This window comes from Fragaria vesca, linkage group LG4 (assembly GCF_000184155.1).
Source record: "Fragaria vesca subsp. vesca linkage group LG4, FraVesHawaii_1.0, whole genome shotgun sequence".
Lineage (NCBI taxonomy): Eukaryota > Viridiplantae > Streptophyta > Magnoliopsida > Rosales > Rosaceae > Fragaria > Fragaria vesca.
Genome location: NC_020494.1, coordinates 11,027,418 through 11,042,174, shown reverse-complemented (window position 1 = coordinate 11,042,174; position 14,757 = coordinate 11,027,418). Strand labels below are relative to the sequence as shown.

General features: G+C 38.9%; 3 protein-coding genes across 3 annotated transcripts; 1 reads left to right on the top strand and 2 right to left on the bottom strand.

Moving 5' to 3' along the window:
- Positions 1–2,758: 2,758 nt before the first annotated feature.
- On the top strand, positions 2,759–6,304 carry LOC101304273 (mitochondrial thiamine pyrophosphate carrier-like). The gene is made up of 7 exons (XM_004296777.1): positions 2,759–3,060; positions 3,144–3,260; positions 3,383–3,494; positions 4,124–4,251; positions 5,029–5,181; positions 5,579–5,728; positions 5,901–6,304. Exons 1-7 carry the CDS (start codon positions 2,944–2,946, stop codon positions 6,114–6,116), a joined length of 993 nt encoding a protein of 330 aa, XP_004296825.1. The 5' UTR covers positions 2,759–2,943; the 3' UTR covers positions 6,117–6,304.
- Positions 6,305–6,496: 192 nt separating this feature from the next.
- On the bottom strand, positions 6,497–7,665 carry LOC101303989. The gene is made up of 3 exons (XM_004296776.1): positions 7,355–7,665; positions 7,134–7,243; positions 6,497–7,034 (listed from the first exon to the last, which is right to left on the bottom strand). Exons 1-3 carry the CDS (start codon positions 7,509–7,511, stop codon positions 6,750–6,752), a joined length of 552 nt encoding a protein of 183 aa, XP_004296824.1. The 5' UTR covers positions 7,512–7,665; the 3' UTR covers positions 6,497–6,749.
- A 1,376-nt stretch (positions 7,666–9,041) lies between these two features.
- Positions 9,042–14,127, bottom strand: LOC101314561. The gene is made up of 3 exons (XM_004298073.1): positions 14,010–14,127; positions 11,736–12,566; positions 9,042–10,823 (listed from the first exon to the last, which is right to left on the bottom strand). The coding sequence occupies exons 2-3, from the start codon at positions 12,564–12,566 to the stop codon at positions 9,042–9,044; spliced, it is 2,613 nt and encodes an 870-aa protein (XP_004298121.1). The 5' UTR covers positions 14,010–14,127.
- Between the last annotated feature and the right edge of the window lie 630 nt (positions 14,128–14,757).

Genomic DNA, 14,757 nt, shown 5'->3' with positions numbered 1-14,757 from the left:
CCTCTCTCTCTCTCTCTCTCTCTCTCTCTCTCTCTCTCTCACACACGCATCTTGAAACCCTCTCTGGAAAAGATCGATTTGGAATGAGTAAAGATTGATTTCATAGAAAATTGGTTATGGGTTGTATGTATTTGATAGATTGATTAAAGATTCGGTGTGTAATGCGTTGAATCGATCAATTTCATGGCTGGGTGTTCTTGTTCAATTTTTAAGAAGATCGATTTCATTGGTGAAACTGTTTATTGGTGATATGTATTTGATAGATGATCATATTGAGTCGGTGTTTGGATAGCTTGATCTGTTGTAAACTGATTATGAATGGCTGGGTGTTCTTCTTCTCTGCATCGTTTTTTTTTTTTGCTGGCTGTTCTTCTTCATGGTTGGGTGTTCTTCTTCTTCCATTTTATGGGTTGTATGTATTGATAGATTGATTATGAATGATTACAGTATAATAGCATAGATTGATGTGTAGACTTGTTTTATTGCTGTGTAGTTTTGTGGATGACTTTGTAGGCTTGTTTTATTTGTTATGTAGTTATGTGGATGACTTTGGGAACTTGTTTTAGTTGCTGTGTAGTTTTGTTGTTGTTGTTCACTTGTTTTAGGCTGTGCATATGTTTCTGCACAGGCTATGCTTCTACTTCTGCATATATAAGGTAACTAGAGGGTGAATAACATGACCTATTTGGCTTTATATTGTATATGAGTGTCTGAGTGATGTCAAATTTAGTGTTGGGGTTTATGACTTGAGCTTTTAAGTTTTTTCAGGAACTTTATTTAGTTGAGATGGCTTTCTGTGTAGCAAGGTATGCCAGTTCCTGTTGTTGGCACAGTTGATGTAAAAGAAGCTTAAAAACCAGCTCCAAATCTTGTTGAAGGATGATTTTCAAGTCTCATCAAGCACAACTTTCATAGGAAGAGCAAAAGAAGAAGCAGAACATGAGCCCTTGCATTTGAAGATAGAGACAATTTGTTGTTAATTCTGTATTTTGCAACATAGAAAGTAAGGTTATTTTGGTTGTCTATGAACAATTGTTTCAAATCCATTTGTTTCTTAGAAAGTAAGGTAATAAGATGTTTTTGAGTCCATAAAATTTAGTCTCAGACATCATTAAACATGGGATATCATTGTTTGGATTATTTTGCTCTTTAGTCCTGAGTTGCACCAAACATGAGTCAGGTATTAGCTAGCATAAGTCAAGCATCAATAGTCCTGGACTGCTTAAGAAATTAGTCCTGGCTAAGATAGTCCTCGGTACCAAATATAGTATTAAAGTATAAAAGAATACTACGGATCGGCCCCATAATCAAATTGGTTTAACTGATCACTTGCCCACCCGTGAGGTTGTCCTGCTCGCTTAGAATACTTCATACCATGGAGAAGAGTCTTTATGAAAGTTCCACACACGCGATGGAAAAGTTTTATTTGCCGTGTGATATCTATTGACCTCCAATAGTGGAAGGACACCCGTAATCTCTAGAACAGATTGGTTGGTTTTGCAGTCTAACTGTGGTGTGTTTGGCATTTCCTCACATGGTTGCATCATACAACAAGTGCATTACGTAGGTCGATAAGGTCACAGTCCCACTCCCACACCTGGAAAACATGCCAACATTGTATGTACCTACCTTTTGGTTCTAGGGTGTCATATGTCTAATGCACACAAAATTCGTGTTAAAACTGAATAGCTCTAGACAATTAATCAATATTATACCACAAGTTTATATCCGTTGAACGAGCTTAATATGCATTACTCTATTTCAAGGTGGTGTTAACCGATCATCTACTTACCGGTATAACAAATCTTACGTGTCATTTATAATAGTGACAACTGACAACCAATATGTAGATTTATATCCGTTTAAATAAGATTTTTTTTTGTTTTTTATTAAATGAGCTTGTGTGTATAAATAAGGTCTACCTACGAGAAATTTTTCAGTGCTACAGGAGGACCACGTGGCAGTCTGACGTGGTCTTACTTTCCAATCAAATTTAGACATGTATATTTTCTTCACGAAAAATTATTTCAGCTATTTTGTTAAAGACCATTTTAGGTTTTCTGTTGTTTTTTTAATACTAATCCCTAAGCCCTAAACCCCAAACCCTAAACCCTAAACCCTAAACCCTAAACCCTAAACCCTATACCCTAAACTCTAACCCTAAACTTTAAACCCTATACCCTAGACCCTAGTTTGAACTTGCTAAATACCCATGAATGTCATTTCACAAAAAATAGAAAATATTTGTTTATATTTTAGTTGTAAAAAATCCACATGTCTAAATTTGATTGGAACGTAGGACCACGTCAGACTGCCACGTAGTCCTCCCGTAGCATTTAAAAATTTCTCCTCTACCTACACTTTCATTTTGGTTTTCATAAATACATTATGCATTGCAATATTTTCTGCAATTAAACTACAGTCACAACACTGAACAATGGATCCAGCTAACGACAAACAACCAAATACTCACACTTACATGTGTTCAGTTCACCTTAAAAAAACAAAAACAAGGAAAAGTTTTGAAAAAATGAATTTTTTTTTACCATTATATTGCTAAAAATCTGAAAATCGGGAAACAAATATTTTAGGAAAAGGTGGGAAGCGATGGGCCGTTCGGTCCATTCCACTATAGACGGAGGGAAACAAAATCGTGTGAAATGAAAAAAAAACAAAAAGCCAAATATTCCGTCACCTCTAAATCCAATAAGGCGGCAAACAAAGACGGCGACTCTCCCCATTTCCCCTTTTGCCCCTCCTCCTCTCTCCCACCTTCTCCTCTCCTAAAACTTTCCCCTTTCTCTGCAAACCTAAATCCCTCCCCCTCTCTCCCTCCCTCAGATTTCGTCACTGATTACGTCAATTTCTGATACCCTATTTCAATTCCGAATGCGGCCAATTTCATAGCGCCGATACCCTAAGCTGTTTTCGCCGGTGGGGGTAATGGAAGAGCCCGGCCAGCTCAAGCGGGCCGTCATTGACGCCACGGCGGGCTTAATCGCCGGCGGGATTTCCCGGACAGTCACGTCGCCGCTCGACGTCATCAAGATTCGATTCCAGGTCTGCTCTCTTTGCGGTTGCTATTTCCATTAGAATTCTTCAAATTCGAACTGAAGAATTTGAATTTGCTTTGGTTGTGACAGGTTCAGCTGGAGCCTACATCTTCATGGGCTTTGGTTCGCCGGAATTTGACCGAGCCGTCAAAGTATACCGGGATGTTTCAAGCTACTAGGGATATTTTCAGAGAGGAAGGCTTACCGGTATAGTGTATAATCTCAGCTTGTGATGTTTTCGAAAGTTTCTTTCTTATTATGGCATTGTTCTGCATGAGCATTTTTCAAAGATTTTAATGGTTTCGAAACTTTCGTGGTGTTTTTGACAGGGTTTCTGGCGAGGCAATGTTCCAGCTCTACTTATGGTTATGCCATATACTGCGATACAGTTCACTGTACTACATAAATTGAAAACATTTGCGGCTGGTTCTTCCAAGTCAGGTATTTTGATAGTAGTATATTGCTCTCTTATGTGAACTGTACTCACTTCACCGTGGCAACGTTCAATAAGAAGGAATAGTAACTTGTTAGAGTATTGCAAATAGGTGTTTAAAAAGAATTGGAAAATAGACAAATGTGTCATGTTAACAGCTACCTGCATTTGAAACCCATGGCCGAGTTTAAAAACATTGGTCTGAAGTAAAATGTGTGTTATATGGCTACTTATGACTAAAAGGTATGATTTGTATATGGTCTTCTTATTCTTCTTTCATCACTTGCTGGTTCACTAAGAGTCCAAGTAGTTTGGCTTGATAAGAATCAGTTTTGAGATCATCTATTTTTGAGATTTCTCTTATAAATTCTGTTGCCATGTTCTTGTACTTAGGCAAGTTGGGTGGTAAGGTAGACGTGAGGATGTACCGATGAGTGCTTGATGGATAATTAATATAGGTTGTTTTTATGTTTATCTGTATTTTGTTCTGATAATTTACTGGTAGAGATGCCTCTATGATTCTAGTTCGCATATGTGCTATGGAGCTTTGAGAAGCTATTATCACGTAATGTGAATATGGTTACGTCCTCTGTTTCCCCTTTATGTATATTTTCTGATCTTTGATTTTGTGGTGCAGAGGATCATGTTCATTTGAGTCCTTATTTGTCCTACATCAGTGGAGCATTAGCAGGTTGTGCAGCCACTGTCGGATCATACCCGTTTGATCTTCTAAGAACCTTGCTAGCTTCACAGGGGGAACCTAAGGTATAGAACTTAACACATGCATTCTCCAAACATTCGTATTAGCTTTACATGGTTAACCTAACATATAAAACACTAATAAAATGAATTCTTTTTTATATCCTGCAAGTCTTAAAAATATGACATTATGTGTCTCACCTTAAATGAGCTTTACTTTAGGGTTTAGGGTTTAGAGATTGATTAAGATTGAGTATTGTTTATTGCTCTTGTATACCGTCGTAAAATATTAAGTGATCAGAGGCTGCAAATGTGATATTGTAGTTTGTTTGTGAATTAAACTTTTTGGCATGGCAAGCTCTTGAGAGTTGAGAGTCTGCTGTGGACAACTTTGGTTAGTTGGAGTCTGCCTGGGTTCAGATTCTGGTGAATGACTGTATATTGATTGCGAAAGAAATGGTTGACAGAGACCTTCGGCACACTTCTTAAGATAATTGGTGAGCCTCTGGCAGGCATGTGATGTCTTTCAGGGCTTGGGAAGCAGACACCTTAGTTATCTATCTGTAGCTGGTCTTTTCTAGTTTTCTTTTGAGGTTCCATTGGAGTTTGTTTGGTATTATTTCTGAATATAATTAAACTACGATTGGGAATATTAACTATTGGATGTGTAAAGCATACATTTAAAATGGTCAAGTCAATAAATTTTACCTGTAAAATGTAAAATTTATATTGCTTTTTTGTTAAGGCTCATGTAATCCTTGTTATTTGCATCCACAAAGCACCAGTTTTTTCATGAGTTCTTTGGTACAGTAGGGGGCCTTACTGATATTTTTCCTTCAATAGGTGTATCCAACTATGAGGTCTGCATTTGTAGAAATAGTTAAAACTCGTGGGTTTCGAGGATTATATGCTGGATTGTCACCAACACTGGTTGAGATTGTTCCTTATGCGGGCTTGCAATTTGGTACCTATGACACATTTAAGCGCTGGACCATGGTAAGATTATCATGATTTTGCTTTTTGTATTGCACCATCCTTTCATTGTACAAGTCTTTCAATTGAAGAATCAGTTGGTTTTTTTATCCTTTCCTTTTCTGCTTTTCTTATATCCTCTTGAAAACATCCATGTGGAAGGTATATAATTGAGCTCAATAAATAACTGTGTAAATGTACACTCAAACTGACTGTCACATGATCTGAGTGGCTAGTTCTTTGAATGGAAATGCTTTGTTAGTGAATTGGAAAACAAGAGTCCTCTCGGTTTTGTGAAGAGGGATTTCTTAGATTGAAGAGATTCTGTTGCAAGTCGTTGTTTCTTGTTCTGTTTTGTACAAACAATTCAACAAGAGGAAGTCAAATTAGACCTTGTAATATTCTATTGTGTTCATTGTAGATGTTGAACCAGTTTAGATCATCAAGTGAAGACTTATACGGTACAGAGAATAGTCTCACAAGCTTTCAGCTTTTCCTTTGTGGTCTGGCTGCCGGGACATGTGCCAAACTTGTCTGTCATCCACTTGATGTGGTCAAGAAAAGATTCCAGGTAGATCTATTGACATCTTGAAATCTGTACTACGGTCATTTATCTGAAATTACTGCCAAACAGAAAATTTTCAATAAGAGTACAAGGGAAGAAGATTTGAATTAATATGCTTATATGTGCATGCTAATTAGATGAGGATGGGTTTATAACACCTTTATTTGTGTTGTTGTAGATTGAAGGACTACAGAGGCACCCAAGATATGGAGCTCGAGTAGAGCACCGTGCCTACAGCAATATGGTTGATGCCCTGCGACGAATAGTGCAGAAAGAAGGCTGGGCTGGTCTTTATAAGGGAATAGTTCCATCAACCGTCAAAGCTGCTCCTGCTGGTGCGGTGACATTTGTGGCTTATGAATATACATCAGACTGGTTAGAGTCTAGATTATAACTTGAATCTAACCATTCTACTCTTTGAAAAGTTAATTTTGGATCATGCGATTCTTTTGTCATCTTTGGTCATTGGATATGTTACAAGACGAGACCCTACCTTGAAGGAAAGGAAAAGGGCAAACTTATACAGGCTCTCTAAGATTAAGCAGATAGCAATGTGGTCGAGATGTAAACCATCTTAATTTTTTGTAGCAACATTTTGACTCGGTATTTAATTTAACTCTCCAGAAAGAAGTGGTTACTACAGTTGCATCCCATCTGCAATCGACTGTGTATCTGCGACTGTGTATCTAGTGTCTAGATCGAAAGAGAAAAAATGTACATTTAGAAAAGAACTTGATGTAATATACTATGATCTACATTCTCAGCCGAAAATTTGAAGGAACAGATTTTGTAATTTCACATAAGGAAACAGAACTATCATCTTGTGTTCAAATCAAAACCCTCAGCAGTGATACAACTTTTTGCCTGACTTGGAAACTACGCACTAGCTTACAAAAACCCTACATTTTTCAGATGCTATGGAAAATATAGAATTCTCTAACACTTCTCTATCAGTCCCTATATCCTCAAATCCATTATTCAAACACAAAGTCAGTAGTTCACAACATCAAACCATAGCTCTCCCTCTTCAAGAATTCTTCTTCTGTTTACTATTATCCTCAGGAGGCAGTGACACAAACTGCACAATCCTCCTAACCTCAGCTACATCAACCCGAAACTTCTCCGCAATTCTCTGCACCTCCATGGGGCCATTGTGATCCTCAGCCTTGCCCTGATGCAGTAGTATAATGTGCCGCAGCTGCGACACATTCAGAGTCCCCGGTGGAGCTGCTCTTTCCTCAAACCTACCAGAATCCGGCTTCGTGTCCCTCAGCTTCGGTAGCGGCCTCTTATACTTCTCCACCACATGTGCCTGTGTACCAAATCATCACATTACCGCATTGACATAATCACACAACACAACACAAACACTACACAATAGAGAAAATGACGTCATCCAGCTCATACTGACCTCACCCATTTCCGGTTTCCCTCCGGGCTTCGATTTGATCCTCCCCACCATCTGATTCAGCATCGAATCGAACTTGGGATCGCGTTCTTCAAGCAGATTCTCACTACCATCTGAACTCCAACATTAAAACGACGCCGTTTGGATCAAATTGAAATTGAATTGAGCTGATGAGGAAAAATGTGGGTGAGCTGAAAATGATTAAAGGCGAAAGCTTTACATACCGGAATCGGGTTTGGTGATCTCCGGAACCGGTTCCGGGGGAGTGACCGGAGGCCGGTGATTGACGACGGTCTTGGGTATTGAGGAAGAAGACGACGGCGTTTCGATGGTTGAACCGGGTCGGGCTTTCCCGGCGGCTCGGCGAAGTGCCTGGCCCATTATTATTATTTTAGGGTTTGGGGAAATCGGAATAGGAGGAGGAAGAAGAAGAAGAAGGTGAGAGTGGTGGAGGGAGTTACGGGGGTGCGCGTGGGGGTGTGCTTAAGGACACACGTCTCTGCTTGTTTTAGTATTACTTGTCATATTCTGCTCTACACAAAATGGCAAATTTCTATTTTGTTTTATTTTATTTTTGTTTAGGTATTATGGAATAGGTGAAAGGGATCGTTTGCATGGGATTTAAGAGCATTAACTATGGAGGGTCTTGGTTCTATCTATTTGCTATTAGGTCCCTGGTTCTTTCTTCTTGTTTCTTAGAAAATGGAAGGTAGACCTAACAACCACTTGGATTAGGGTTTAAGGTCGCTATAGTGCTGCTTTTTGGCTTTGGAGTTTAGGGATTGGTGTAATCCGATCGAGGGTCTTAGGTTGTGGTTTCTTTGAGTCAATATTGCGGAGCCAATGTAAGTTTAATTTGGCTAGGGTAATGTGATTACGTACTAAATCACTTCACACATTCTGATTAACGCTATCTAGTTGTTAATTCTCAGTTTTTCGTGTTGTGTTGTTTGTTGGAAAGAGTTTTTTTGTGACCGTTTTATGATACATTGTTACACAAGTATTGTGTCAATAGATAAGACTCATAAGAGAAGGTACAAAGCCTAATTTTATTTTCCTTTTCATCTATGACATTGAAGATGTAATGTTGGTTTCTGACAATATGACTAATAATGACTGGAAAATGCAGCTTATAATGATAGACTAACAAATGATTGGACTCCACTAATGCATGAGGTAATAGATTACAAGACTAAAGCAGAAATGATTATATCATTTATATGACTGCCCTAATTGAGCTCATATTTTGCTTTTGTGTACAATTTTTCTGCGCATAGAGAACAAAGACATGAACACACTGCTAGAAAAGCTTATGCCGTGATACCATATCGATAACCACCACAGGGCAGCAAGGCACTAAACTATAACAGGGAAACTTGAAACGCTCCCATCAACTTTTGCTTCCCTCTCAAACCTAATCAACTAAAATGGCATAGCACAAATCTCTACTAATTACGAATGGTTTCTGATGTAAAACGAATTACAATGGTTACACTAACTGTATCAACTGTGCAGACATTCAACGCAACAGCTCCCAGACTTTATTTCACAATATAAGTCGGTATTGCAATTAATACCTAGAAAACAACCACTTTAAAACAAATTCTACAAAAAAGAAAGATTAAAACTTATATTAGATGCTGTCAACTGAGATGTGAATGATGAGTATCTCTATACTGTCATCTCGGTACCGCATTGCCAGAGGTGCTTTGTTTGATGTAGTTGGCTTCTTGCAAAGACACTACTCCAACCCCCTTATGTGAAGTTTGTATCTAATGACATATACAATGCAGAAGAATAAAGAGTCTGCTACTACCTTTGCTGTATATCTTGGGTGTAGCAGGCGAAAGCAGTGGTCTCTGCTAATATCCAGAAGCTCCATGCTCTAGTCGCAAGTAGACTAATCAGCGCCTAACCCAATTGGGAAACCATGTCAAGCTCACTGTATCCATCAGCATTACTACTGTGGACAGCAGTACTGGTTTCCTGCATGTTATAATCCACAACACTAGTATCAAAACTGTCAGGAAATCGTACCCTAGCTCGAGAACGTCTGGATTTGGATTTTTCCCGAGGAAAGACATCCCTACTCTTCCGTGTCTGCTTTGTGTCTAAAAATCCACAAGCAAAAGCTTCCAGTACCTTAGTGGTCAGCGGACGATTTCTTGTGCTCTGTCTCCGAGGGTTAACTGCAAGTGGTTGCTCAGAAGCAGGCATACATTCAGATGTTTCCACTGTATGCAGACCATCTGGTTCCTGGGTTGTTCCATCATGTTGTCTTTCCATCATAGGTTCATCATTATCACCATCTAAAGAAATCGGTTCTTCATTCAAGTCGAATTGAGGCCAATGATGAGGTTGTCCCGCACCCATATTGTTGCTACCAAGAACAGCTTCACTACTAATCACTGGGCTGCCTCCTCTAGATGTAGTACTGGTGGATGATAACCTCTCACTAGATGGATCAACTGCAGAGAGCTTTTTCTCGCTGACTTCAGAATAGTGTCCAAAGTTGCAGGCCTCTTGTTGTAACATGGGACCTTGCGAGATGTGGTTGTTGCTCCTGCTGCTCTTTTTGCTACTACAAGTAGCTAATCGCTGCCGTTTTCTCGAAGCAGCAACCGTTGCTTTTTTATTTTCAGGCACCACTTTCTGGCTCCTTTGGAACTTCATAGCTCTTCTAGGAATCATATAATCGCATGTATCAAGGTTCTTCTCCTTGGGGATCTTTATAGCCACATTTGTCTCATGTGGACCAAAAGCTTGATGCTCCCACTCTGAAGCACCATACTCGGAATACTTGCCATCTTCCGGTTCTTTTCTACCCAAATTGGTCTTTATGGTCTTGGGAACATTGACCTCATTCCTACGAGAACACAAGGTATCTGCGGAGTTAGATATCTCTGTTGATTCATCAGAAGCATCTTCGTCTTCATCTTCAGAATCACTACTTGAGATACAAATGGAGGTATTCAACTCAACTGGTAAGCTTCTCAGTTCCCTCACCTTGCATGTTTTCCCATAGGCCAGACTCGTATCCACAACAGTGAACTTCATGGTGTCTATACCACGACTGGGGGTACGAGGTTTCAAATAACAGTGTCGTTGCTGGATTGGGAGACCTTCGTCGGGCTTTCTTTCATGGGCCCACCCATTGTCATTCTTACTCGTGGAAACTTTATCTGCTCCTGTCTCAAGCTCAAGGAGCTCCGGGTCAGACGCAACTTTGCTGAGCACATCAGTTATCGAGTCAAAATAGTGACTACCCTTCACCAGTTTCCTTCTGGAGAACTTCTTAATCCCAGGAAGAAGAAAGACCAATGAATGCTTGGAAGCAGTAGCAAAGTGACCCTGATTAGGCTGCTCAGAGTGCCAACCTCTAGCAAGCAAACGCGGCCAAACAGCTTCCCAGAAGAGATCGTTTGAGCGAGCTTTACTGAGCCGGAAATTTCCTGTCAGAAAGCCAACTATTTCCAAGGGCGAGAGTGCAGAGCATGCTTTGCCAACTGGTATTTCTCTGCGACTGCTAACAGCCCGATTGGACTTTGGGGTGTCCATGGAAATTCCTGTGAGATCTTTCTTCCCTTTACCAATTGCCATTGCTTCCACAAGAGCATCCAGTCCAACTCTAGATTTTAGAATGAATACATATTCTTCTAATAATATCTTTCCTTCCTCAAATGTCTTTGACACCTGGAAATTCATTTAACAAAACTAAGGAACTATATCCTGATATGAGCAAATATAGGAGCAGACAAACAATTTTAGCAGAAATACATCCAGCACATATGCCTTATTCCCAACATTTCTTTACATGACTTCCTTCTGCATATCATTGTAATATGTTTAATGTTTCCGACTTCGATCTGATTTATTACTATTATGTGTCTGTTGGCGAACCATGAGTTACTTCATGACTAATTAGTGTTATCAAATCAATTTTCAGTTAAAGTCAAGGACACAAGTTGTAGATAACGGGAAATGTTCCACATATGCATCTATCTTCCTCATCTTAGAATCATTAGTCGTTATGTTTATGTATTTTTTTTCTTTTTCTTTTATGGAAAGTTCTGAGCATGATTTACATAACTTTTGATGATAACAACGACCGAAAAAAACTTTTGATGATGACAAGCAAAGATACCAACATCTCAATTTGAAGAGGTAACAATCTGTAACACGATTTATCTATTGTATTTGCAGTTATGCCCACAACTGGATTGATACTTCCATCCTTTGCTGTTCAAAAACTAAGTCTTTATACTGTATCTGGAGTTTTGTTTGGCAAAAGCAGATGACTAGGAGCTCCAAGGTCTTATAAAGGAATTCAAATGTACACAAGTACTGGAATCATTTATCCATGAGACAAGATGAGATATTCGCTATACATAATGAACATGCAAATGAAAGTGTCAAACTAATCAAATACTAAATTACAAATTTTGGCAGATAGTACTTTAAATTTGTAGAATACTAGAATATCAGAAAAGAAAACAATTAGTTTATAAGAGCATATTTTATCTGTGATTAATATGCATGTGCAGTCACGCTTATATAAATCAATCACTTCAAAGATTACTCAAATTGCCAGTTAGAAGTAATTACCTCAAGTAAAGTGTTTTGGCATTCTTCTGACACATGAGGACGCAAACGAGATAACAACTCATGATGCCTTAATCCTGTAAATATTCTTTCTCCAAATATACATTTTCTGCTTCTCATTTTCTTGCATTCAGACCACCTGCTGTAGCTTTTAGACTTGTAAAAGATCCCGTAGTAGAATGATAATATATCACCCATCTGTTTACTACCAACGAATTTCGTCACCAGCACAAGGTCCTTCCCGAAGATATATAAACCAAGAAGAAAACTGGCTTCTTCTATGTGACTCCAACTAACACTCGAGGTACCAGGAACTGGACATCCACTTTGATTTTCAGGCATTATCATATCTTGTTTCACATCTAACTTTGCAGGCTCATTGAAAATTAGTCCCTCATCCGACTCAACATCCATGGGCTCAGCTTTGAATTTTAAGCTGTCCCTTTCTGAAACAACCAACTCACTGACATATTCAGATTTTATAGACTCATTTTTATGGGGCGCGTCAACTGCATCATTAATACCCACATAAGGTTCATCTTTCTTACATTCAACTTCCTCATTGATCCATGTTACTGGTATTGGCAACCCCAACAGATATCTGTATGAACTACGATCTGTGGTTTCTGCATCAGTTTGATTCTCTAGACGGCAAAGATAATCAGATACAGCTATTAGAGGGGGAAGTTCAACCTGGTACTCTTCTCCAACTCTAGGAAGTATCTCAGGATCGCCATCCACACCATTTATATCCAAAGCTTCTGGGGAAAAATAATGCTCAGCAGATTCATCTTCAGTACAATCGCCATGGTTATTTCCTTCAACTGAATCCATCTGCCAAATAAGGGAAAGTGGTCTATGATATTATTAAAGATGCTGAGGAGACAAGTTCACACTCAAACTTACTTGCCTTCTTTTCACCAAACAATATATGAGGCATGAACACCACCAGGATATAGGAAAACTACAAAATCCTATTGCCAGTTGGAAATCCCAAGTTTTCCATATTTTGCTGCTCTTTTGTTAATAACATTCATGCCAAGATGATATCTAACTTGAAACAGATTGCTTGCTAAGCAATGAACAATGTCTCTCATATATCAATAAAAGTGTTACTGAACTCAGAAAACTCACTACAATCCTACACTTTTCTGATGCCTAAGTTGTCCCTAGTTAACAATCCACGCAAGTCGAATCATTTTTGAGCTATTATAATTCTCAGCTTCATCTTAAACTTTTTACGTGGTATGCCTTGACTCCTAGTTTACTATATATCTACTGTAAGTCCAATCATTGAGCAATTCTTATTGCAGCTTCATCTTAAGCAAAGTTGAATCCTATTCTAGTAAAACAGCAATATACATTGAAGAACTCATGCAACGGACAACTATCAATCCTTGTCCACCGCTCCTTGCAAAGAGAAGAGTAATGACTTCATAGGCAAGTAGCAATTTCAACATTGTATGAAAGGATTGAAAGCAGAAAACATATACCCAAAAAAAAAAAAAAAAAAAAATAAACTAAAAAGAAAAAAAAAAAAGAAAAGAAGTTTTTCTAAAAAAAAATAAAAAAAAAAAAAAAAAATCAAACGCTTTTTTATTGTACAAAAAATTTAGGCATTCAAGTTCATTCATGATGTTGTAAAGTTGAAAGAAAAAAAAAATTCACGAAATACATTTCTTGAAACCAAGCAGCAGCCAAAAGAAATACAGAGCCTGACATGACAATCACCACCCCAGATCCCTATTCGAATCCCAGACTAAAATCAACGCAACTGTAAAAAGCCACTCCCAAAACGAATCAATCACATTCACCATAACACAATCACAACTCCACAACCACATCCAAAGCTCCAAGCCTCCAACCTTTCACCACAAACACAGAAAACGCAACAACAAGAACAACCTCACACCACCACAGTCCCCTTCAAGAACCACGACACGATCCCCACCAAATCCCACTCCTCCACTCCACAATGACTCTCCAAAACCACCCACACAACTGCATTGAATCGTAAAACAACAAGAACCCAAAACACATGGCACTATAACACATCAAAAGATTCAACCGCTAGATTTTCTTGACCTCCATAAACACAACGCACCCATATTGAAGCACCAGCCTACCGAAACGGGTCTGCATCTTTCAGCAGCAATTGTACAACTCACAGATTATAACAACCCAACAAAACAAAACGTGAAGCGCACACACACACACAAAGACAAGAGTGTGTGTCAAACACAACAGAGAGAGACTCATAGAGTTGTATGTAAGTACCTGGGTGCTTGTAGAAGCTAAGCTTTCATGACCACGAAGGCTTTGATTTCAGAGAACAATATGAGAAACAAAGCCAAAGTCGTTGTATAGACTATAGAGAGAGAGAAGGGAAGAGAGAGAAAGATTTATACGACGATTTATAGAAGAGAGGAGTCGAGTCTGTGTGTTTTCTTTCTCTTTCTTTTTAGAGACGCTCTGGACCGTTTTAAAGATCTGTCTCCCACGCGCTCAAGGCGGCGAGTGTGAAGAACCGAACACGTGCCACGTAAGATTCCTGCTACAATAGACGGGTCGATATTTGGCCTGCTCGGGCGGGGAATGATATTTCGCCACGTGTGTGAAGTGGGGTCTTAGAACGACGTCGTTGGGATTTTTATGGAGGTAAGATTTGTTTAGAAGCTTTAGGCAGCCCATGGGTAGTTGCGGGTGGGGGTCCTACTACCCTTTAGAGCGCGTGGGGGTGGCTGATGTTGGACTTGAATTCTATTTTTTATTTTCTGTGGGATAATGATTTGGTAGGCTTTTATTCTTAAATATTTATTAGGGAGGATTCTTGATTAGGAAAGGTTTTTACGTGAGATTAGGGTTTTAACTGAGTTTAAGCCGAAGCTTATAAGTTTTAACCTCTTGGAAATGAAGTGAGATGGGAGAGTAGTTGGACTTGTGCTTTTTAAATTTGATGAAAAAAGAAAATAATTTGAGACTGTTTTGAGTGATTTTGGATGTATGACATGGGATATTTTCACTA

Bases quoted from the DNA above. Each gene is read 5' to 3' on its own strand.
- LOC101304273 (XM_004296777.1), top strand. From the start codon at position 2,944: ATGGAAGAGCCCGGCCAGCTCAAGCGGGCCGTCATTGACGCCACGGCG. The intron at 4,252-5,028 runs GTATAGAACTTA...TTCCTTCAATAG, and splicing joins CTTCACAGGGGGAACCTAAG to GTGTATCCAACTATGAGGTC. The intron at 5,729-5,900 runs GTAGATCTATTG...GTGTTGTTGTAG, and splicing joins TGGTCAAGAAAAGATTCCAG to ATTGAAGGACTACAGAGGCA.
- LOC101303989 (XM_004296776.1), bottom strand. From the start codon at position 7,511: ATGGGCCAGGCACTTCGCCGAGCCGCCGGGAAAGCCCGACCCGGTTCA. The intron at 7,244-7,354 runs GTATGTAAAGCT...GTTGGAGTTCAG, and splicing joins GATCACCAAACCCGATTCCG to ATGGTAGTGAGAATCTGCTT. The intron at 7,035-7,133 runs GTCAGTATGAGC...TTTGGTACACAG, and splicing joins GGAAACCGGAAATGGGTGAG to GCACATGTGGTGGAGAAGTA.
- LOC101314561 (XM_004298073.1), bottom strand. From the start codon at position 12,566: ATGGATTCAGTTGAAGGAAATAACCATGGCGATTGTACTGAAGATGAA. The intron at 10,824-11,735 runs GTAATTACTTCT...ATGAATTTCCAG, and splicing joins GCCAAAACACTTTACTTGAG to GTGTCAAAGACATTTGAGGA.